The sequence below is a fragment of the Ochotona princeps genome, chromosome 22 (assembly GCF_030435755.1).
Source record: "Ochotona princeps isolate mOchPri1 chromosome 22, mOchPri1.hap1, whole genome shotgun sequence".
Lineage (NCBI taxonomy): Eukaryota > Metazoa > Chordata > Mammalia > Lagomorpha > Ochotonidae > Ochotona > Ochotona princeps.
In genome coordinates, this window is record NC_080853.1 from 15,200,297 (window position 1) to 15,223,403 (window position 23,107).

General features: G+C 55.2%; 1 protein-coding gene across 1 annotated transcript in view; it reads left to right on the plus strand.

The window, feature by feature from the left end:
- The first annotated feature begins 2,090 nt into the window (after positions 1 to 2,090).
- KIAA1755 (KIAA1755 ortholog) overlaps positions 2,091 to 23,107 on the plus strand; it is a 29,881-nt gene continuing 8,864 nt past the window's right edge. Inside the window, exons 1-8 of the mRNA XM_058679646.1 lie at positions 2,091 to 2,370; positions 10,733 to 10,930; positions 13,923 to 15,231; positions 15,694 to 15,894; positions 19,043 to 19,166; positions 20,505 to 20,598; positions 21,244 to 21,330; positions 21,904 to 22,020. Of these exons, the coding sequence (XP_058535629.1) occupies positions 2,368 to 2,370; positions 10,733 to 10,930; positions 13,923 to 15,231; positions 15,694 to 15,894; positions 19,043 to 19,166; positions 20,505 to 20,598; positions 21,244 to 21,330; positions 21,904 to 22,020 (2,133 nt within the window). The 5' untranslated portion in view covers positions 2,091 to 2,367. The remainder of the gene's footprint in view (positions 2,371 to 10,732; positions 10,931 to 13,922; positions 15,232 to 15,693; positions 15,895 to 19,042; positions 19,167 to 20,504; positions 20,599 to 21,243; positions 21,331 to 21,903; positions 22,021 to 23,107) is intronic.

Sequence of the window (23,107 nt, forward strand, 5' to 3'; positions counted from 1 at the left end):
TCGGGTAGCCTTATCCATGTCTGGCATGCGCAGTTTACTGATTCTCTGATATGGGACAAGCTGCACCTTGGCTCATCCTCTATGAAACAGGACAGTGATAAAACTCTCCCTACAGCTGTTATCCCTGGGGGGTGTGCAGTTGTACTTTAGTGTGTTTGTGTTGAGACAATCCCATCAGTCTTTAAGGGAGTCTATGGGTTAAGATCCTAAGAGTACCTGCTTGGTCCAGGGTTTTCCAGCGTGAGACATCAGCCTTCTTATTGATTCTGCAAACGCTGAAACCCTATCAATTCATTCTGCCCTCGATTACCTGTCTCAGAAACCCTGTGTGTTGCCCACAACCCCAAAGCGTTAGTTTCCCTCTCACAATGAGCTGAAATCCTGAAACTTCCAAGTCATGCTCCCTCAACTCCCAGTGGAAGTCTGCAGCCAACAGCATCACCAGGACCACTCTTTCCCGAAGTCACATCTAGAGAGATGACACTCAAATCAGCCAGTCCGCCTCCTGCAGGCGGCAGAGGGGTCATTTGACTGCCTCGTCAATATCACTTGTGGCTCCCTGGGGTTGTGGAGCTCCTCCAGCCTGTGTGGCTCCCCAAGCAGGGGGTGGTCGATTATTCATCCCAAATTGATGAGGGTCTGGGGAGAGGAAGGAATTGTCAAAGCAATTCCTTAGCAACATGGGATAGCAATTGGATAGCAACATGGGACGGCTCCCGGCTCGGGCTCCCCCAGACCCAGTCATGCGGGGTGGGAGATGAGCCGTGGGTGGAACAGCCTCGGCGCTTGTCCCATTTCCATTCTTCACTCACTCCTAACTTCTGTAGCCTTAATGCCACCTCAGACCCTTTGCACATGCTGATCTGTTTCCGTGGGACTCTTTCTCTGAACTCTCCTACACACATGGGATGTGCACACACATACACACGTAGAACTGTGCACACATGCACATACACACTCACAAATACATACAATATACATGTATACCAGATACACAAGTGTACAGCGCACACCTCCACACATGTATGCACGAATACACATATATATGCACACCTGTACACACAGGCACATGTACACTCATACACAATATATGCACACACACACATGCACACATACGTACACCCCTCATCTCATCACCCCATCTCAGATATAGGCTTCTCATCCCCTCCCTGCATCATCAGCCCTAAGCTGACCCCCTCCAGTCTCCAGTGTCCCATTGGTCTGTTTCGTTTTTGGCAATGACCTCACGCAGTCCTAATTTTTGTCTTTGACCCGCTAGGTTTTATCTGACTAGAGGGCAGGGACTCGGTTTTGGCTCAGAGCTTAGCACCATGTTTGATAAGCAAATGGAAGAATCCCTGAGCCATTCAACCTGAAGCAGCCTGAGCCATTGTCATGGTCTGTTGGGGGTGGCTAGAATGAAATCTCCACGAGTGAGAGAAAGTCACTGTCCATTGTTGTAGAGCAGGAAAGTCCAAGTTCAGAGCTGGGCAGGTTAGGTGTCAAGTGCCTGCACCACATATGGCCTTCCATCTGGGGCCTCCCACGGTGAGTGGAGCAATACTGCTTCATGGGGTAGTTTCTGAGGGCTGGGGTACTGCTCACAGGAGCTCACCACCTCCCAGGAAAGTTGAGTGAGCACACACACATTTCTGGGGACACAGCCTTCCTCATCTTCTTTCTCAGTCTGGCTCCAAAGCTGAGGCCCAGGAGAGCCGGATAACTTGGCTACGGTACAAACAAACAGCAGGGTCATCTCACAGCCTTGAACTGGGTCATGTGCGGGGAGGGAGATGTGGCTGAGAGAGGTTTGCTGTTTGCTCTCACGTCTAAGAGGCAAAGTCAAGATCAGCAGCCCATTGCGCAGATGAGGACACTGAGGCCCAGAGTTGGCACTAGGCTCTGGAGCAGACGGGGAGAGGGGAGCCAGCTGACCCGGGGCGGGGTCGCAGACGCCGCGGGAAGCAAACGCAGCAGGACCGGCTCGAGTTCCTTTGGCAGCCGCGGGCCGGGGCAGGGCGGGGGCGCCTGGTTTTCATCACCCGCGGCGGCAGCGGCGGCGGCTGCAGGCGGGCGGGGCCGGGACGAGGGCGCCGCACAAAGGGGCCGCTGTCGCGCCCGCCCGGCCCGCCCCTGCGGCCGCCCCTCGGCTGGTGGCCGCCCCGGGTCCCAGCTGCTCCTCCCTCTCGCGCTCTCTCCCCGGCTCCCGACTGCCCCCTCGGAGACGACTCCGGGGTCGGCGCCCGGGGCCCGCCGGCTCGGCGGGCTTAGACCCGGTCGGGGTGAGGGCTGCGCCGGACAGACTGGACCCAAGGAACCAAACTCCGGGCGCCCAGCGGAGGAGCCGCCGCCACCGCCCCCTTCACTATGGTAACGCTCACCCAGGGCAACATCACCGTGCTCTGTCCGCTTTCAGCGGGGTACTTGCACCCCGATCTCCTGCGCGAACCCTCTTCCAAGGAGCCAGGGAGCACCCAGGCTCTTCGCGCTGAGCCGGCTCAGGGGTCTCCATGCCAGCAGGTCAGGCACAAGCCGCTGCCTAGCCGGCCACTCTCTGGGCCTCTGGTGCGTGTGCTGGATGTGAGATTGGCCAGTGTTTTTGGCCTGAATCCTTAATCTGGGGCCTGGAGCCAAACTCTTGGAGGCTTTGCGTTTTACACGGCAGACAGGCACAGGGTCTTGCGTGGGATGAGGATGGCCGTGCAAGTTCAAGGCTCCTTCTAGTCTCACCAGACAGGGAGGGGGCGGGGAGCTCTGCGGTGAGCAGTGGGGAGGGGGAACTGAACTTTGGGATGTTTTTGTTAGTTTACCATCGGCCCGGAAGTCAGATGTGCGCCTTGTCTGGAAGCACCTGCTGTGGGGGTACCTGTATGGGTAGGTCACCTGAGCAGGGCCAGGAGGAGCGGCACTTCCAGCCCTCACCTTGCGGGTTTGCCCCCCCCCCCGAGATTTGGCATACTGTGGGTGCACGCGATGTGGATGCGTGCCTGCGTCAGTGTGTGTGTGTGTGGGCCCTCCCTGCCTGGCTCAGTATGTGGGTACAGGGTAAGAAAGAAAAGTCTGTTTCGAAGGAATCCCAGCCCAGTTCCAGACAGGCCCAGAAACTCAGGCAGATTCCCAGGAGCCATTTTCCAAATCCCAGGGGAATTTGGACAAGGACTGTGAAGACAGGCGAGGAGTTTAACCCCTTGAGTGTGATGCAGTGCGTTGACTTGGAGTGGTTTGCACACATGTGCGATCCACCTGCTGAGGAATGTCGCTCAGAGGGTTGTGCTGGCGCACACAGAGCACGTGAAACACACTCCCAAGGCTTCACAGGGTTCAGCACAGTGCCCTGCCCTATACGTAGCCTTGCCCAAGGCTCTCCCATATTGCTAACACAGAACACCCACCTGCCCGCACAGGGCAACCGAGTCCACACCCAGCAGATATGTACACACACACACACACACTGCTCTTGGAGCCTACTACAAGCAGTTCCATGGACTAGAGCTTATCCATCTCCGCCTGCAATGAAGGCCCCAAGGGAGGCAGGTTACATTGTGTGAGTTCACGGAACTCAGTGCAGCTCTAAGACTGGCTCCACCTATCTCTCCACCCAGCAGTTAGGGGCCCAAGCACAGGCTGCCCAAGTTCACTCCATCAGAAAGATCACATCAGGGCAGCTAGAATGCTGAGCCTTCACTCAGTTGTCACACAGAGCCACAACCTGCACGAACAGGTGCATGCTAAACCACTCCTGGTTTGGCACCTAACCTAGGGACTAGTTCTAGAATCTAGAAGCCTGTCCCAGGACCATGGTGTCTGAGAGCGAGGGTCAGACTCTGGGATACTGCTGTCAAAGCCTGAGCAACTCCACTGAGTAGGAATGCTGGGGGGCTGTAGCTCAGCTCCTGTAACTGCTCACCTCCCTGCTTTACCTCTGCTCCAGTCATCTGATCTTGGCTCATCCTCCCCCACCCCCACAGGACCTTCGCTCATGCCGTCCCTCATGGCTGGCTCATCTTCTTGGACTGAATTTGTTCATTCTATAAATCTCCACTCCAACATCACCTCTTGAGGAAAGCCTTTCCCAGTTGCCCCCACTCTCACTCCAGTATGCTGCAGCACTTGTCACAGTTGTAGCTTGTGCGGTGTGACTTGATTGATGGCTCTCTGGTGTCTGGTAGCAGCTCATGATGGAGAATCTATGGCCAAGGGCTTTGTGAGGTTTGTTCTAGTCCCACATTTCCCAAGTGTCGATGTCGTCGGAACCACTTCTAGATGTCTACTCGCTGGGTCAAATGCACTATAAGAAAATAACAAAATCTACTATTTATTGCTGTTCTATATTTTTCCTTTCAATTAATGTACTTTATACATTTAAAATGTATTTAGATAGGAGTTTGATAGCACAGCTATAAAAATCGGTATGTGTTATTGCAAAGAGAAGCTCATTGTAAACATTCTCCAGGCAAAGGCCACCTAGCATTCTCTGGCTGGACCAAGCTGAGCCTGAGTATCTCTTTCATTTCAGTGAGAGGAATCAGCCCAGAGGAGAAATGGGGTGGCCATGAGAGAGCTGGGGTAACAGTTCTGCTGTGATTTCACAAGATGACCTTGGGAGTCACCTGCCATCTCATGCCAAGCTTTGAGAAAAATGGGTTGAGTCTAGTTCAAGTCATTCAACATTGTTAAAAAAAAAAAAATTCCTACTGCACAGCAGGGCCTGGATAAGCCCTTACTGTGTGAGGGGCCACAGTGGCTAGAGCTGAACCAATCCGAAGCCAAGAACCTGGAGCCTCTTCCAGGTCTCCCATGTGGGTGCAGGGTCCCAAGGCTTTGGGCCATCCTCCACTGTTTTCCCAGGCTGGTGTACAAGTAGGGAGCTGGATGGGAAGTGGGGCCACCGGAATTAGAACCAGCATCCATATGAGTTCCCAACACGTTCAAGTGAGGACTTTAGCCGCTAGGCTGCTGCTGGGCCCTAGAGTCCTCTTTCTTATTGCACCTCCTTTCCTCCTGCGGGGTAAGCTGGGACTGATTTAAATGGCACAGGCATATGATACTTAACAAAGAAACTAAAGGTGATGACGAATTGTCAGAAGGCATGTTAAGTAAATGACACTAATAACAAGGGAATCTCAAAACAGGATCTGTGGACAGGGCTAGAAAGCCCCCATGTGGGCACAAGCATGGCTGGGGAACCCTGGACTAGAGCTAAAATGTGTGTGTTCCCACGCTGGAAGCTGGCTGTCAGGGCACAGGCACCAGGCACAGAGGTGGCTAAGGCAGTGGGGAGCCACCTGTGATGGTGGTGCAATGGAGGGTCACAACTTGATCTGTGTGTTGGAAAGAAGAGCCTGATTCATCCCCAGCTGTGCCACTAACTAGTAGGAGTGCTTTGGCTCAGTTGTCTAATCTGTAAAATGGGAATGCAAATACTCAAACCTTCGAGTTATCTGATGCTGGAGTGAACCAGTACCTGCGAAAGGTGAAGCCTTTCCACAGATTTGCCCGGTGAGAAGTGGCTCTGGGCGTCACTGTTGCTGTATGGACTGGGAGGGAGGTGGTGAGCCCAGGGAGAGGCAAAAAAAGAGGGGACACACAGAGGCAAACATGAAATCAGGGCTCTGAGACAGGCAGCAATACGCCCCAGGTCATGCAGGTGAGACAGGCTTCTCGGCTCACTGCCTCCAAGCTGTTTTTCTGGTTTCTGAAGGGCTTATTTAATCAGAAGCTGGCTCTCCATGCTACCACCACCCACAAAAGAGCTGAAAGGGCTTGAAGCAGGAGAGGTTTTTGTTGGACGTGAACTAGGACTTCCGGGCCGCTAGGGTGCTGCCTTTAGAAATGCAGACTGCTGCACGCGTTCAAGTGGGATGTCCCAGCTCCAGCTTCCACTTGGGGCCATAACCTCACAATCCCTGGGCTGTGTTTGGCTTCCAGATGTGATTGCTTTGGAAAACCCTTCAAGACAACAACGACTGGGCGGTCTTACAAAAAATCAGCAACGTTAAGCAAGGAAAGCTTTGACCAGCACCAATGAGTTGTGACGTGTGCCCTGTTACTGAAGCTAGCCGCCAGGGGTCCAACATGAAGAGGCTGCTTTCTCACATTCAGTCTTCTCCTGTCTCCCTCGTCTCCTGTGGCCCCAGGAAAACCGCCAAGGACTAGCCCATCCCCATCTGGTAGCTCTGTCCCGGCGCCAGAGCTTCCTGCACCTGATTTTACCTTAATTTCCAGCAAACTGTTGTTGGGAGGACCCTTGGAGATAGATGGGCCCAGGGCCTCCCTCCAACAGATGGGAAAACTGAGGCCAAGGCACTCCCGTGAACCAGAGGCAAAATCTTGCCTTCCTTGGGTAGTAGGGCAGGATTAAAGGCCACCCTGGGTGAGACCTGGTCCACCTGCAGGTTTATAGATCTCATCTCTTCCCAAGCGAGGAGGTGGCTGTTGCCGAATGGATCCTAATATCTTGGCCTGTTGGAGCCAACGGCAAAGTCTAGGCCTTTCAGAAAAGTCCAACTCACTTGCGAGAAGCCCAGCTAATAACACCTGGCAAGACTGTTAACAAATGGAGCCAGACTTAGCAACACACACACTAGTACACTTTAATTTTTCTTACTCCACAGTAGAAAAGCCCGCAAGCCAGTTACCGACTGAATGTTTGAAAAATCCAGCCAACCTTGGAAAAAATTAACTCTCTGCTGTGAGCAGCCCCTGCCTGCCTCTCCCAGCCCCCAGGAGCAAGTGCAGTTAATGCTTTCTTTAAAGGCACCTGGGCCTGGGCTAGGCATGCATGTGCATTTACGCCAACCATAGATTATGTTATATGGGAACTTTTAAAACAATTACAGGAAAGTCCCAGGGGGTTGCCTATAAGTAAAAATGAACCCACCTGGACATTTTGTGTTTGTTCATTCTACCGGATAAAGATCACACTTAAGATTACACTGGGAGCAGAGGCTCACAAAGAAGACATTAGCGTGGAAGTAGGTAAGCTTGCCCAGGCAGCATTGCTAGGAGTACTATTCTGTATTCCCTGGTGCCACTTTGGATCCCCCAGGTCAGCTGGGAAAGTCTTGGAAGGTTCCTGCTGCCCTTTGTAGGCTCTCACCCTGGATTGTACTCTCTCCTCTTCTTCCTTTTCAAAGCCACACTCTTGCCTGGGCTTCCAGGAGGAGCTCTGAGAAGGGCCAGCTCTGAGAAGGGCAATTCCTCCCTGGGAAGGAATGGAAACAAGTGATTAGGTTTCACGGAAATCACATTGAGGGGCCCACATCTGGCTCATGAAGCTGGGGTTCTTGCAGTCCCGGGGCTGGGCTGGGCTGTGGGTTTGGAAGGTGGCATGGCCAGCATTCCTCACTGTTGGCCAGGTTCAGAGGGTGTGTCTGCCCCAGTCCTTGGACAACTGGGGTACAATCCTGGAGCAGGTCCTGCACTGCTCTGGGAATCTGGAACATTCTCCCTTTGAACTGGCTGCCCCTTAAATGGCTGTGGTGTGTGGTGAATGGAGCCAATGCATGAAAGCCAAGGGCTCTTAGCTTGCGAGCCTTGTTGTGTGAGAAGTAAACAGTTTCTTCAGGCACTGCTGGAAACAGTACCAGACGGGCAGCTGGGCAGGCCACCCCCATGCTGCCGGCTGCAGGCAGAGCAGACAGCAGGGGACGGGGGCGGATTGGGCCGACCCACATCTGGATTGGATCCTGGCTCTTGCTCCTTGTTCCTGTGATCTTGGGCAGGATCAACATCCATTTCTCTCTCTCCGTCCAAGTCCCTGTTTAGCCACTGACATCGTTGTGTGGGCCAAGTGAAAAAGTCGGAGCCGGGCCTGGTGCATAGTGGCCACTGGAAGCTGCTGCTGGAGGCTGCTGTTAGTCCTGGGCTGTGAGCAGTGAATCAGAAAAGAGTGGGAGGGAGGAGAGCTTCAGGCAGAGGGTGGAAGGGACCGATCTGGAACAGTGACAGTCACAGCCCAACAGTGCCTTGGGCTCCTTTCAAGACCTCCTATGGCTGGTAGCCCCAGAACAATCATATGAGCTAGACAGGCTGGGGACAGGGATCCCCACTGGCAGTTGGGGAGATGCAGGGAGAGACCTGAGCTGCAGTCCACAGGCAGCAGGCTGACATGATGGCCACTGGAATTCAGAGAGATCTGCTCATCCATTGTCCATAAATGCCTCCAACAGCTAGGGCTGGCTCAGGTCAAAGCCAAGAGCCTGGGATTCCGTCTAGGTCTCCCATGTGACTCTCAGGGACCCAAACACTTGGACCATAACTTGCTGCCTCACAGAGGGTACATAGCAAGAAGCTGGGTTGGAGTAGAACTGGGCCTGGAACTCCAGCACTGTGATGCAGGATGCAGGCCTGCCAAGCACCGTCCTAAATTGCTGCATCCTCAAGACGCCATGGCATCCTTTGTGAGTGTTTCCCCATGTCCTAGTCTTGTGCAGAGAACGTGTGCCGGTGATCCATCTCTGCCAGTTCTTTAAAGCAAGTGCAATTACAATCTCCACTTTATAAAGAAAACAAAGCATGAGACAGTAAATAACTCTGTGACAGAACGAAGAATTTGTTTTCAAAAGATATATTTATTTTATTTGAAAGGCAGAGTGACAGACAAAGGGGGAGAGACGAGAGAGAGAGACCTTCTGCCTGCTGGTTCACTACAACAGCCGGTCCAAGCCAAAGTCAGGAGCCTAGGATTCCATTTGCATCTCTCCTGTGGGTAGCAAGGACCCCAGCCCTTGGGCCATCTTCTGCTGCTTTCCCAGGCAGATTAGCAGGGAGCTGGATCAGAAGCACAGCATCCGGGACTCAATCAGCACTTACATGATATGTGGGGAAGTCTGGCTTAACGACTGCACTGCCGTGGCAGCGGTCCCAGAACCAGACAGCCTGGGCTTCAGTAGAGTCTCCATTTCAATCCCAGTTAAGTTTTCCCACAGTGAATGTTAATCTAATGGGAAAAAAATGAGTAGGAGAATATACTAAACACCAGGAAAGGAACACAAATAAAATTTCTGAAAACACAAGCTTAGCCCAACTCAATCAGCACACAAGAGAAGAGGCCCAGAGAGGAAAGGATCCTACAGTTGTGACCCTGGAGTGAAGTGGGAACAGTTGCGTCAGTGTCCCAGGACAGATGAGGAGGAGTGTGGAGGGTTGGTGGCAGGGGAGGGTGCTGACCTAATGGAGCTGGTAGATTTGCATGTCTGGGCATGGCAGATGCCTCTTCCCTTTGCCATTGCCAGGACTGTGTGGGGTGGGAAAGGTCAGAGTTTGGTCTTTCCTGACAGAGGGTGGTGATGCCAGGTGAGCCTTGCTCTATCCTGTAGGTACACTTACAGCACCTGTGGGTACCTCACCCTCTGTGAGCTCACAGCCTCTCCTGGGCCAGGACCTGCTTTCTTCCGGACGGTGCTGTAAATGTTCAGCCCATCATTCTGCAACTGGCAAGAGAGGCCTCACCTGTGCTCGGCACCTTGTGGGCTACAGGTGGGCCTGACCTTGGCCTCTGCATCACAGCCTCCTGGGACCTGGGGTGGAGAACTGTCCTCACCCTCCTTTTCAAAGGCCCCTCTTTGTTTCTCCATCTCCTGAGACCTTGTTTGTAAAAATTGTTTCCCTCCTGACTCAGCTGTGTTTACGTTGGCTCCTCACCACCTTCTCTGCCTGCACCTTTGAGCAGCAGATGAGGGACCCAGAGCTGGCCTCGCTTGGGACCACCCAAATGGTTTTTGTGAGTTGAAAGCCTACACTTGCCTGGAAATATATATATATATATATGGTGTGGCTCAAGTAGGGGGATTTTGTTCATCCTTCCACTAAATGCACTGAGCACCTCATCTGGGTCCTGCCCAGGGCCAGGGAAGAGTTGAGTTAGCACCTGTTCCCTAGTGTGTTTTGCTGCTGTAACAAAGGAGCACAGACTTAGCAGCCGGAAACAATGCACATTTATGATCTTGTGGTTCTTACAGAGGAGAAGAACAACATTACCTTGCTGGGCTGAAAATCAAAGTGTGGCCAGGTCTGTGTGGCTTTCAGGGCAGCACCAGGCGGGAGGGTCTGTCCACTTGTTGTGAATGGTTGGAGTTGGAGTCAGGGTTGCAGCGGGGGCTGGGGGTTGCGGCAACAAGCAGGGGGCAGGTGCTTCTTGAGCGTGGGAGACTTAGCTACTTGACTGAGCTATGGGGGTGCCAGGAGGCAGCTCCAGCAAGGATTGTCCTTGAGGCAGGGCTGGGGAGGAGGACGTTTGGGAAGTGGCTGTGTTGGTTTTGCCGTCTTAATGGGCTGTGCCTGGGACACAGCTATGAGGCTCCCAGGGGGCATGGATTTTGTTTTGGAACAAACCTCAAATGAACAGCCAACAACAGCCTCTGCATGTGCCTTGGGAGGAGTGTGAGCTAGGCTGGGCTTCTCTGGTGGTTCAGCTTTGAGGTGCAGGCCTGCAGGGCAGCCAGGTGGTGGCATGCAACCCTTGACCTCCGTGGGTTCACCTGACCTTGTGCCAAGGGATGACATGTAAGTGGTGGTGGTAGTAGGGGGTGGGTGTGAAGGGAACCACTAGTGCAAAGGTTCTGGAATGAACGAGGAGGAGGAAGAAGTGGTCCCTGTGGTTTCAGGGGCAAAGAGGGGGACAGAAGAGGTCCCCAGAGGCCTGGGTAACCACAGGAAGTAGCCAGAGCCCCTGTTGCCACTGCTTTGACTCAACTACCTCTCCTCCTGCCGCCTCCCAATCCCAACCCAGGACCCTCCATCCCTGGACACAGCCATCCAGCATACCCTTGCCGGCCTCTACCCTCCCTTTGAGGCGACAGCGTCTACTGTGCTGGCCCAGGTGTTCCGGCTGCTGGATTCAGACTTCGGGGGCGACGGCCTGAGCTTCCTGCTGAATTTCCTGATCCCAGCCAAGCGCTTGTGTGAGCAAGTGCGAGAGGCAGCCTGTGTAAGTCGGAAGGGGCACAGGGCCAGGGGACAAGCTCTCCTCCCAGAAGGCCATAGAGTTGGAGCAGACAAGAGGATGGGTGGTGGGTGTTGCACGGGAAGAGCTGGGGCCAGGCATCGATTTCCTGGGAAGCATCGCTTGTCCACAGGGAGGTGTCTGCCCTCCCTATTGCCCCAGCTAGAGCAGGAGAGCCTCACAATTGCTGCCCTGGCACATCAGGAAGTCATTGACCTCTGCACTTTTGCCAGCAGGGAGGAAGGTCTAGACAGAGGCATCCCTGGGTGGCACTGTGGGCATCACCAGGTTGCCAAAGCTGCAGTAGGGACAGGGAATGGTCTAATGGAGCCCCTGAGGCCTCAGCACTATTGCTGCTTTCCCTGATCTCCAGGAGGCCTCTCTGGCCATGAAGTAGACAGGAGAGTCCGTCAGGATGGGCTCCTCAACTACGGGGACCGAGCCCTTACTGAGTCCTCAGGGAGTCACACCTCATATTCCTGAGCTGACTCATTGATCACGGCTCCTGACATTTGCATGCTGCCCCCCTGCTTCCCAGCATCCCACTTACAGCCTAGGAATTCCTACCCAGCTGGACTCAGGCAAGGATAGGGGTTCGCTCCGCCCCAGAGAGGAAAATTAACTCTTCCCCCAGCAACGGCAGGTAGAAGAATCCCAGGGAAGGAGCTTGCTTGGCCAAGCTCCTGCCATCTATTGCTAGACCAACTACTGTGCCAGAGGAGCTAGGTCTCCCAGCATGGCACACTTGAGTCATGCAGTGCCTTCTGAGGTTGAGGGATTGAGAATTTTTTTTAAGCTTTATTTATTTTTCCTTGAAAGAGTTAAAAAGAGAGAGAGAGAGAAGGAAATTGGAAAGAGACAGAGAGAGGAGAGATATTCCATCTGCTGGTTCTCTCCCCAGATGGCCACATGGCCAGAGGTAAGCTGGTCAGAAGCTGTGGGTCAGGAACCTCTTCTGGGTCTCCCACGTGGGCACAGGGGCCCAAGGTCTTAGGCCATCCTCCACTACTTTATCAGGTCATTAACATGGATCTGATTTGGAAATGGAGCAGTCGGGACATGAACGGGAGCCTGTATGGGATGCCAGCCTTGCAGGCACAGGATTAGCCTGATGCACCACCGCACCAGTCCCAGGTTATATAAAGATTTATTTGCCGGGGCTAGCACTGTGTGTGTAGCAGCTAAAGCTGCTTCCTGCAATGCTGGCATCCCATGCGGGTTCCAGTTCATGCCCTGGCTGCTTCACTTTCAATCCAGCCCCTTGCTAGTGGCCTGGGAAAAGCAACAAAATATGTCCCAAGTGGTTGGGCCCCTGCCACCCATTGGAAGATCCAGATGAGGTTGCTGGCTTTGGCTTGACTCAGCCCTGGCCTTTGTGAGTGAATCAAAGGACAGAAGATCTTTCTCTCTCTCCCCACTCTCTCACTTAGCCTTTCAAACGGATAAATATTTTTTAAATTATTTATTTATTTGGAAGAGAGTGAGAAATCTTCTAGTTGACTCTAAATGATTGCAACGACCAAGAAGGCTGTGCCAATCTGATACTAGAAGCCTGGAATTCTACCCAACTCTGCTACATGGGTGGCAGGGGCCCTCATGCTTGGACCATCTTCTGCTGTTTTCCTAGACCATTAGCAAGGAGCTAGATTGGAAGTAGAGCAGCTGGGACTCAAATCCAAACTCATATGGGATGACAGCCTCACAATCAGGAGCTTAACCCACTGTACCAATACAGGCATTGTGAGTGGAGATTTCTAAAGAAAAGGATAGAGAAGGGTCCGAAGAGATCATGCCGTCTGGGGAACAGGCCTGCACCCTAGGCGGGTTTACTTGCTGTCCCCTGCTCTGTGACTGCTCAGTACCCACCCTCTAACACCCAAACCTTGAGAACCATGGAGCTCCCCGGCCCCACCAGGGAGCACACATCTGGAGCAGCACCAAGACAAGGCCTGCATGGGTCCTTTCAGTTGGAGAAGATAATCATGTGTGGCAATTCCAGGGCAAGGAGCAGAAGGAAAGAGAGGCCACCTGTTGGAATCCCTTAACCTAGAGCCTGGCAGCTAGAACCCACCCACCATCCAGGGGCTGGAGCTGTGGCAGCTTGTGGTAACTACACCCGCAGCTGACTCCCCACATCCACGCCAACATTCCGTGGGGGGCCTGCCCCATCCTTGCTTCTCCCCCAAGGAGCAACGGCTCAACCACCCGCTTCCTCTGGTTGGACATCAAAGCCGCACTACACTGAGCACTTCCTCATTTTTCTCAGGAACAGGGTCTTGGCTTTCCCACGTTTTTATCTTTCACTGTCAGTGAGTTCAGCTTGGCTGGCATTCTAGCAAACCCATGCTATCTCAGAACGGAAGGGAGTAACATGGGATGGGCAGTGTGTCCGTTGCAGCCAGGTGCCCCAGGTTCAAATCCAGGCTCCTCCTGGGTGGAGAGGTGTGCATTTCACCTCTCTGAGTGTCTGTGTTCCCTAGGGGTAACAGCATGGCAGGGACTACAGAGCTGGTTCTCACCAATCAGCCCAGGGTCTGGCCCATAGCAGATGCCCAGGGGGTATGGTTGTATTGGCACACTTCCTCATTTCTCCCTGTAAAATTGCAAGGGGCCAGCCTCCCCAGCTGACTGTCTTAACTGTCACCACACACAGGAGGCCACTTGCACAGGGGGAGTCACGGGGGACTTGGTGACATACAGCAGGCTCTGTTTGCCACATTTGCTTTGTGACCACGCCAATAGATTTCCCTCCCTGAGCCGCAGTTCTTTTTTCATCTGTGAAGTGAGAATTACAAAGCAGGCCTTGTCTGTGCCAGCAAATCACCACAGATGGGCATGGCTGACCTCCCTGCTGCTTTGCTGCCAGGAACATGGTGGGCCTGTCCCTGACCCTGGCAAGATTCCCTCTGGGGGAAAAAAAGTCCCAGGGTGAGGCTTCTAGGGCTGACGTGCGTGATGCCACCCCATGTCTCCGCAGGCCCCCTACTCGCACCGCCTCTTCCTGCACCAGGGCTGGCCGCTCTGCCTGCGGGAGGAGGTTGTGCTCCACCTGGCTCCTCTCAGTGCCCTCCTGCTGCGCCCTGGGGACTTCTATCTCCAAGTCGAGCCCCGGGAGGAGCAATCCGTTCGCATCACCGTCAAGTACCTCTCTTCGGACCTCCGCAGTGTGGACCGGAAGCCCATCCCTGCATCATCCTACCCTGTGCTTTTCACCCGGGAGTGGCTAGAGGCCATCAACAGTGACCTGGAGGGAAGAGCCCTCCGGAACTGCCTGGTCGCTTCAGAAAATGGAATTGCACCTGTGTCTTGGACCAAACTCACTAGTCCAGAGTTTGTGGATGCTGGACCACAAGCCTTGAGTGTTGTCTCTCCAGCTGGGAGGCCCCCTCCACCAGAAGCACTGAGTTTGAGTGACCCCCAAGAGCTGCACGAGGCTGGCTCCCCAAGCAGTGGGGTGTTTGGCAGCCAGGGTCTGGCTGCGGGCAAGGGCAGGACTCATGGGAACAAGTATCCGGGGCTCATCAAGGTGCAGCAGGCCAGGCCTGGTGAGGAGGCCTTGCAGCTGGACCACGGGGTCAGCCAGGATTGCGGAGGAGACTATGTGGTGCTCCTGGACTTATCCAAAGCCAGCAATGGAGGGTCTCCTGGGAGGGAGGTGGTGTCCCCCAGGGCTGGTGCTTTGGGGACACCAACCAGGCTCTCTGGAACTCAGGACATCCCTGACTGTCAGAGAATGCTGCCACTCCCGTGTGATAGTGGGGAACTGGCCTTGGGATTGGCTTCTGTGCAGCCAGCAAGCTCCCAAGAGGAACCTGGCATTGGACGCCAGAAACCAAAGATGGTCCTTGATGCACGTGCCGGTGATTTGGGACAGCAATGCCCAGAGCCCAACCTGGATGTGCTTGAGGAGCGGCTGGACTGCACAACTGACCTTAGGGCTGGTGTCTCCAAAGAACCAGCCGCCTCTGAGACACAGAGGTGGCTGGGAAAGCCAGAGACCAGGACCCAATCCAGGTCCGGACCCAGACAGGCTTCCTCTCCTCGCCTGGTCCCAGCCTCTGCTGCAGCCCCAGCTGTTGCAGCCAAGGTGAAGACCCAACATGGAAATGGGAGACTCCCCAAGCTCATGGTCTGTCCTGGTGGAGACCCTTCCTCCTTTGGGTCCCCAACTCCTGGGCTGCACTTCTCATTGCTAGAAGGGCCGAAGCCGTCCCCTGTGCCTCCAGCAGAGGCCTCACCCCAGCTGGACTCCCCCAGATCCCAGGAAGCCAAAGCCTTAGGGAAAGGTATGGGCCAAGGAACAAGCAGGTAGCGGGGGTGGGGTGCGGGTGCTGGAGAGGGCGGTTCTTACTGTGAGGCACAGAGAGCTGGCTCAGCTTAGGGGTTTAGTTGCAGTGTGAAGGGGCTGGAAGCCTGGTGGGTCTGAACTTGAACAAGGTGCTGTGACTGTGCTTGTGTGCCCAGCTTTGCCATGCCCTGGCCTGTGTGGTCCTGGATAAGGACTTGATCTCTCCGAGTCCAGCTGTCCCTGTCTGCTCAGTGGGGATGTCACCTGCCTCACAGAGTTGTTCTCACGGCACAAGAAGATTCCAGAAGAGCTTGGCACCTTGCCTGGCACACAGTAGGAAGCTGTGAGTGGGAAGAGTTGTAAGCAGTTGCTATTAGTCAGAGGGTGAAAAAGAGAGCATGTTCCCTTCGGAAACCCAACTTCTGTTTAACATCTTCTCCTTTGTTGTTGCTTTTCCCAGATGGGACAGCTCAGACCAAAACATCTGGCTCAGCCGCTGACTCAGGCCTGGGGCCCAGAGCTCAGACGGCCTTCCCACCAGCTTCAGCAAGCCGCCCCCAGAGAGGCCCCACTGCCGGGCGTGAGGAGCCCCTAGGGCCTGCACCAGGGACTGGGGCTCCGGGTGACAAGATTCTCCACTCCAGGATAGCATGCCTGCCAGGTTCCAGGGATTGGAGTGGGTGGGGGGCGGGGAGCTGGTGGGGGAGGTCCCAGGCATCCTCAGGTGCTGGTGGGTGGGGCAGAGGTATGCAAAGCCTTGGAGGCTTGGCTTCTGAGTCTCAGTTTCCTCATCTTTCCTATGAAGGAGCTGGATTAGATGAAAACAGTTTCCAGGTATCCAACCAGCCAGCCATCTGTCAGCTCATCCATCTATTGGCTCATCCAGCCTCCCATCCATCCATCCATCCATCCACACATGAATTGCTCTGTTCTTCCATCCATCCAGCTTTCCATCTTTCAGCTCAACTGTCCATCCATCCATCTGTCTATCCATCCATCCATCCATCCTCTAAGTTCTAGAGAGGCAAGGTGGACATAGGGTTTCCTAGAAAGGAGCCCGAGACATGGATTGTGGAAAGTGGTTTACTGGAGGAGGGCTCTCAGGAGATGGCAAGGGGAGAAAGCAGGACAGGGCAGGGGCAAGAACTGAGCGAGACTACGACTTGACCCCTGGAGCATCGACCACACCACAGAGCTGGCTCCATTTTCAGGCATGCGGGGCTGATGTTCTGTGAGCCTGGATCTGTTAGCCATTAACTGTGACCTAACCCAGGACGTGTGAGTCACCGCCTGCAGCTAACCGTAGAAGCAGATGCTGAGCGAGTCGGTGGTCCAGGCCAGCCGAGGGCAACTCTTCGGAAATGGGGCGTCTAAAAGCCACTTGCAGTGAGGCCTTTCAGCTGCCAGGGCGTGGGTGCTCTGCCAGCTGGGGGCCTGGGTGGGGTACGAACAGTTCTTAGGACAGCAGATGTTATCCCTCCCCTCTACTGTTGACTCAATGAATAGTGAATGAGCCCTCAGCCCTGGTCTTCATCAGGGAATATGTCTAATGTACTCCCTGCTCTCAGCGTGCCTACACTCAACAGCCTTTCCCAGCAGGTTGGTGCAATACAGGGTAAAACCAACAAGGAAGTACAGCAGCTGTGGGAGCACAAATGAGGGGCCCAGCCCAGGGGAGGGCTTCCTGCTGGAAGCAGCGTAAAGCACAATGTTGCAAGATGAGTCATTCAGGTAAAGAGTTGGAAACAGTATTCCAGATAGAGGGAACAGCATATACCAAGGCCTGGGAGCAAAAGGGACCACAGTGCTTTGGGACCGTCCTGCGATTCCATCCGACTTCCTAGAGCTGGATGCTTCTATAAGGCTCTCAGCTCCACCTGTCCATGCATCTCCCAGAAGCATCACCTCACAGCCCCTGGGTCACCTCTCTGGGAGCCTTGTTGCTTGCTCCCCTAGCCATGGGGCCCACAGTGTCCCGGGCCTCTGAGGGCTGCCATGTTCTGAGCTCTCAGGTCCTAGCCATCATAGGACTCCGCTTGGGGAGGAAGGGCACCTATGGATCCAGCTTCTTCACGGCTGCTGTGTGCCGTGGCAGAAGTCACTTGCTTCCCTGTGTCACAGGGTGCAGGTACACTGGTTCACTTGCTACCCTTGCTTTTATCATCCCTGGGCATTGCTGCATACATGGATGGGCCCCAGGTGCATGGATAGGACCCTCGTGACTTCTCCTCCCGTCCCCATCTTTTACCCTTAGCAATCTTGGCCTTGCTTCTTGAGCCCCTTCCCCCTATGGCCCTTCCCTCCCAGCTGGCTGTTCTGGCCCTGATCTTGACTCCCTGTTACTGCAGCTTCTCTCTGGCTCGCCCACCACCTGTCTTCCTGGGTCACAGGTAGCCAGGGGAGGCTGTGCATCCATTTGTGGGTTTACAGCAGAAATCTACTTTCTCACAGTTTGGAGCTCATGTTCAAAGTCAAGGTGTTGGCAGATCTGAAGCTTTTGAAGGCCTCCCGCCTTAGCTGGTGGAGTCTGCTTCTCTTGGAGTCCGCTGTCGGCATGCAACAGTCCTCTTCCTATAGAGCCAACAGTTGTTTCTGCTTGTGCCCACATACCCTAGGCACCACATGGCATCCCAGCAGTCTCCTTAAAAGCCCCAACTCCCAACAGGGCCGCAGGCTCAGGCACTGGGGTTTGGGACTTCTGGGATCTTGATGGGGAGGGAGTGACAGTGTATCCCATAGTACTCAGGGGGTGAAGTGAAGCTGGAAGGACCAGGTTGAAGTCCCCAGGGAATCACGGCAGGTTTTAGAGCAGGGGAGGAGTCCCACTGACCTGTGACTGAGCTCCAGTTCTTGGTGTGACCCAAGGTTCCGGGGAGAATGAGGTGCAAGTCTCGCCCTGGCAGGCCTGAGGGTGAGAGATCTGGAAACTGCTTGCCCCTGCCAGGCCTCAATTTCTGTACCAGGAAAATGGGTTCAGGCACATGATGCAGCGCAGTGAGCTGGGGCCCCAGGGCTGCACACACACTGAGCCAGGTGGAGACCACACCGCAAGGGTGATCAGCCCAACAGCCAGCATCCTTCAAGCCCATCCATGTCAGGCGATTCTTGGCATCTGCATTATTTATTTTCTTAGGTTTTTCCTGATATTTTCTTCATTTCCATTTTATTTGAAAGGCAAAGATACACAGACGAGTAGAGAGAGAAAGACGAGAGAGATATCCTCCATCTCCTAGTTCAATTCTCAAATTCCCACCACAGCCAGGGCTGGCTGGGTCAGGTCAGAACCAGAAGCCCACAGCTCCATCTGGGTCTCCCCCACTCGTGCAGCAGGGGCCGTGTCCTTGGCCGGCCACCTGCTGCCTTCCAGGGTTTGTATTAGCAGGGAGCTGTCCCAGGGCACCCTAGAATCAACCTGGCCAGCTCAGCACTTCAGTTGCTCCACATAATGGATGAGGACTCTAAGTCACAAGGGCCTGGGCCTGCCCAAGGACACACAGAGAAGGCAGAGCGGGCGGGTGGGGGGGGCCTGAGCCCCAGACTGTGTGTGAGCCTGGAGCACATTCTGAGTTTTGCCTCTGAGGGCGCCCTCTAGAGGGAGTCCCGGGGAGGGTGAGCATCTCCACAGGGGGAGGGAGTGAGAGGGAGGCTCTAGCAAGGGGCTTTTCAGCGAGGTCTTGAGGGTTCAGAGTTCATGGAAGGAGGAGAGAAAGGGGCTTCCAGGTGAACCAGAGCTGGCAGAGGCCTGGAGGCTTCCAAGGAAGTTCTGGTGGTTACCCACAGTCTCACTGCTCCTGTGTCCTCTCCTGTAGGCAGCCGGGACAGGGCTGGGCGGCCGCTGCTGCTGGTGTCCACCAGCCAAGGGGCCTGGGAGGAGTCCTGGTGCACAGCCTCAGAGGTTACTCAGCTGCTGTCCTACCTGTGTGCCATCCCCAGGTGAGGGCCTGACCCCTCCCCATCCTTGCCTCAACACTGGACTGGGCCCCACATCCTTCTACTCAGGCATCTATTCACAGAGCTAGCCTCGGCCATGGCCCAGCACCTGCAGGGGCACACGTGGGGTGCAGCAAGGAGAGGCATGTGGGAGATGCATGATTCTAAATCCACTAAGTTTACTGGTGGTGCTACTGGAGTGAGGACCACACTCGGAGTCCCACTGGAACATGGAAAGGGTGGGAAAGCAGGGAAGGCTTCCCGGAGGAGGTGGCCATTGAGCTGGCACCTGAATGTGAGATTTGTGGAGTAAATGTAGGAAAAAGTGAATGACTGAGGGAGGAGTGAGCCAAGCTGGTTTCCAACCAGTTCAGCCCTCAACTCACATGTAGACTGAAAGCTGGACCATCTGGGGAAAAAGCACCATTCTCCCCTCTGAGGCTCGGCCCCTAGCCAGGGCAGATATTGCTCAGGCTACAGCCCCCTCCCCCTGTCGCCTCCCCCAATCGTCCCCTCCCACTGCAGGTGTTTGTGGCCGGTAAGGAGCAGGGAGGGGAAAGAGGGCAGAATCTTTTGCAACTTTCTTCCCGTGGGAACCAACGCTGCCACCTGCTGGCCACTGAGGGTGCTCTCCCTCCTGTTCAAGATGCAGTGGCTCTCCTGGCCTGGCCTGAGAAACGGCTTGGTGTGGGGGACTCAACCCTAGAACCCCACCAGCTTGCCACACAGCCTCCCCTGTCTGTAGGGCAGCCAAATGGGCTCCCAGCGCAAAGGAGAGCTATATGAGGTGGGGAGGTGGGTATGCATGGTGAATGGGGTGCACACCAGGTTCTTGGGTGCCGGGTGGGTTTCCCATGTGCACTCTGAATGAACACTGCATTGGTGCCTGCTCCAAGGGGCCCAGAGCCAGACAATTGGGCCAGTTTGGGAAACTGACATACGGTCCATTGCCAGCTTGATACACTGTGGTTACCCCAGGTGGGTATTTGGCTATGAGGACTAGAAATCCCAACTTGAAATGGCCAGCTAGAGGCATTGGGACTAAGGTTGGCTTCAACCAACTAAAAGCCAGCCCCCAAGGCATGGATTCTCGGACAACATGGGGAATGTGTGGGAAACCGGGACAGTGGCGACGAGCGTTTCTGATTCGCTATGGAGCGAGCCGTGCCCTATGCCTGGGACTGGTGGAGGGCTTCTCGTTGGGGGAGGACATCAGAGGGTAGAAAGGTCACCTGTCACTCAGGTCTTTCAGTGGCCAGCGGCCTAGGTCTCCCCTGAGGCCCATCTGCCTGGCAAGACCTGAGGCCACCCCTTGAGACTGCCACTCTGCTACATCCACAGGCCCGAAGAGGAAGCCAAGGGGGTGGTGGTGGTGATGGATGCCAGGAAGCAGCCCCCACAGGCCGGTCTGCTGGGTGCCCTGCAGGCTGCCCAGGTGAGTGGGAGGTGCAGCCAGGGTCTCTTGACAGACATCAGGCCTGGGGGCTCAGGGCTGGTACTGGGGTGCCCAGGGCAGAAATCTCAGCCTCAGGAGGCTTAGAAGCACAGGGTGTTCCTTAGTCACAAAGCTGGACCACCCAAGAGTTAATGAGCTGCAGATGTAGTGCCATCTAAGCACTTAGAGGATGCCACCAGGCTCTGTCTCTCTCCTCTCTCCATTTGCCAGGAGGTGCCGCCCTCGGACCGGCCCTTCCCCTTGGGACAGGCCCTTCCACTTGGTGGCAGCTCCAACCTCCCAGGGCGTCTCACCAGCAGGGGGTCAGAGAGCTCTTCCCCTGAGGTCGCAGAGCAGGTGTCTGAGCTGTGATGGGTTCAGCCAGCCAGCCATCAGACCCAGGAAATGCAGCACACTAATTGGCTGAGATGATGCAAACCTCACTGGTAGGGAAATTGAGGCCCAGGGAGGGAACCATTCTGGGACACCTGCTGCTGTCTGCACTTGCAGCTAGTCCCAGCCCTTGGCGGGGGCTGCCTGGTCCCTGTGGTCTGTTTGCCCGAGCCAGAGGGCAGGAGGAGAGCAAGGGGGAGTGGAGGGGTTGATGCTCACTTGTGCAGAGTGTCTCTGAGTTGTCCTTGACAGGCGCTGGCTCCTGCCTGTATCCGAAATGTCCTCTTCCTGGGGGAGGAGCAGGGAGCTCTCCAGCTGAAGACGAACCCCGACGTCCAGGTGAGAGAAGGCGGTGGCTATACCGGGTCAGGAGCGCTGGAGATGACACAGTTGGGCTAGGGCACTAAATGCCAGCTGTCCCAGAACTGCTTCCTTATGACCAGCTCGGCAGCTCCTGGCAAGTGCAGGGAGGAGGGGCAGAGGATGTCACGCCCTTGGGACAAGCCTAGAGGACAGCATCTTGGGGTGGTCAGAGAATGGCACAAAAATGACAAAGGCATCACATGAGGAGGGAGACCAACTTCAAGCCAAGACTTGATTGCCTGGGGAGCTAGCTAGGAAGGAGGCAGCTGAGCGGGGCCTGGTGCTGAGATTGATTAATGAGGTCTGCCGTGAGCACAGGCTGGGAGAGCACCGGTGTGAGTGCTGTCTGCTTGCCATTCCTTCTCCAGAAACTGGTTCTGAATTTTTGATTTCTTGGAGCTTCTGGAAACGATTGGCTGTCCAGGAGGCTGTTGGTCAGGCCTGGATCCTTCCTGGTGCTGGTGCCGGGCAGGGATCCGGGCAGGACTGTCTCAGAGGTCTGTCCCCACACTGTGCTGTGGTCCTCCTGACTCACCGCTTTGTCTGCAGGTGGAAGTGCTGCCCTCCCTGGAGGCCCTCAGCCAGCACGTGGAGCCCGGCCAGCTGCCCGCAGCCCTGGGAGGCCCCTTCCCCTACTGCCACAGCGAGTGGGTGCAATTCTTCCAGGTGTCTGCCATCACAGTTTTCTCACTCCCTCTCACACCTCCCTCACCATCCTGTCCCTTGAATCCATCACCCCTGGTCTGGTTCAGAAATAGACACCGACTGTGCGGGGCCACACTGCCCGGGCTCCTATCCCAGCACTGCTGTGTGACCTCGGCTGAGTCACTCACCTTCTCTGGGCCTTGGTTTCCTCATTCAACAGAAGGGGATCCCCTTCACAGAGGGTTTCTTGTGAGGTTGAATTAAACAATTCAGAGGTCTGTCCGGCACCTGCTAAGAGACCTATCTGTGTTAGCTGAGAGTCAGCATTTAGGGATCTGCTCAGGCGCTCAGTGTGTGATGGGGACAGCAGAATAGCTTCCTGTTGCACCAAGGAGGGAATAAACAAACTCTGCTGGGCCCCTCCCTGCAGGACTGCAGTCCCGACCCCTTCTCCCCCGCAAGAAGAGTTTCCATGTTCTGTTATCACCCGAGGACCCGTGGCCTGGGGTGACTGCACCGTGGCACGTGAACTATGAGCTTAGACCACTCAGAAACCCACACCCCTAAACAGCTCTGGACTGCCCAGCCCCAGCCTGGCACTGCTGGTGGCCAGGGACTTGGTTTCTGTTGTGAACTGTTTCAGTATCGCCATGCGGCTCACCGCCTCCTGGCCCCTGCCTGCTCCGTGATAGCAGTACCTCCAGAGCTTAGCTGTGTGTGCTGGGCTCTTTTCTGAGTGCCTTGAGCACATGAACCCTTCTGATCCTCACACAACCCTCTGACATAGGGGTCCTCCTGAGCCTGTTTGATGCAGGAGGAAACAGAGGCACAGAGAGGGTGAGTAACCTGTCCCAGGTGTCACAGCAGAATTGGCAGAACTGGGCCGAGAGGGGACCCAGCTAAGGATGTGCCCCAAAGCCCACCCTCTGCTGTCCCTCCCCTCTCATGAAATGTCCCCCACTGCTCCGAGAAGTCTTTAGGCCCATCTTCTTCCTTCCTCCATCTCCCATTTTCAACACCAGTGCTTCTCATAGTCTGCCCACCCCACCTCCACCTGACCTGCAGCCTCAGCCTCCCTTGGGAACTTGTGTGAAATGCATGTTCTCAG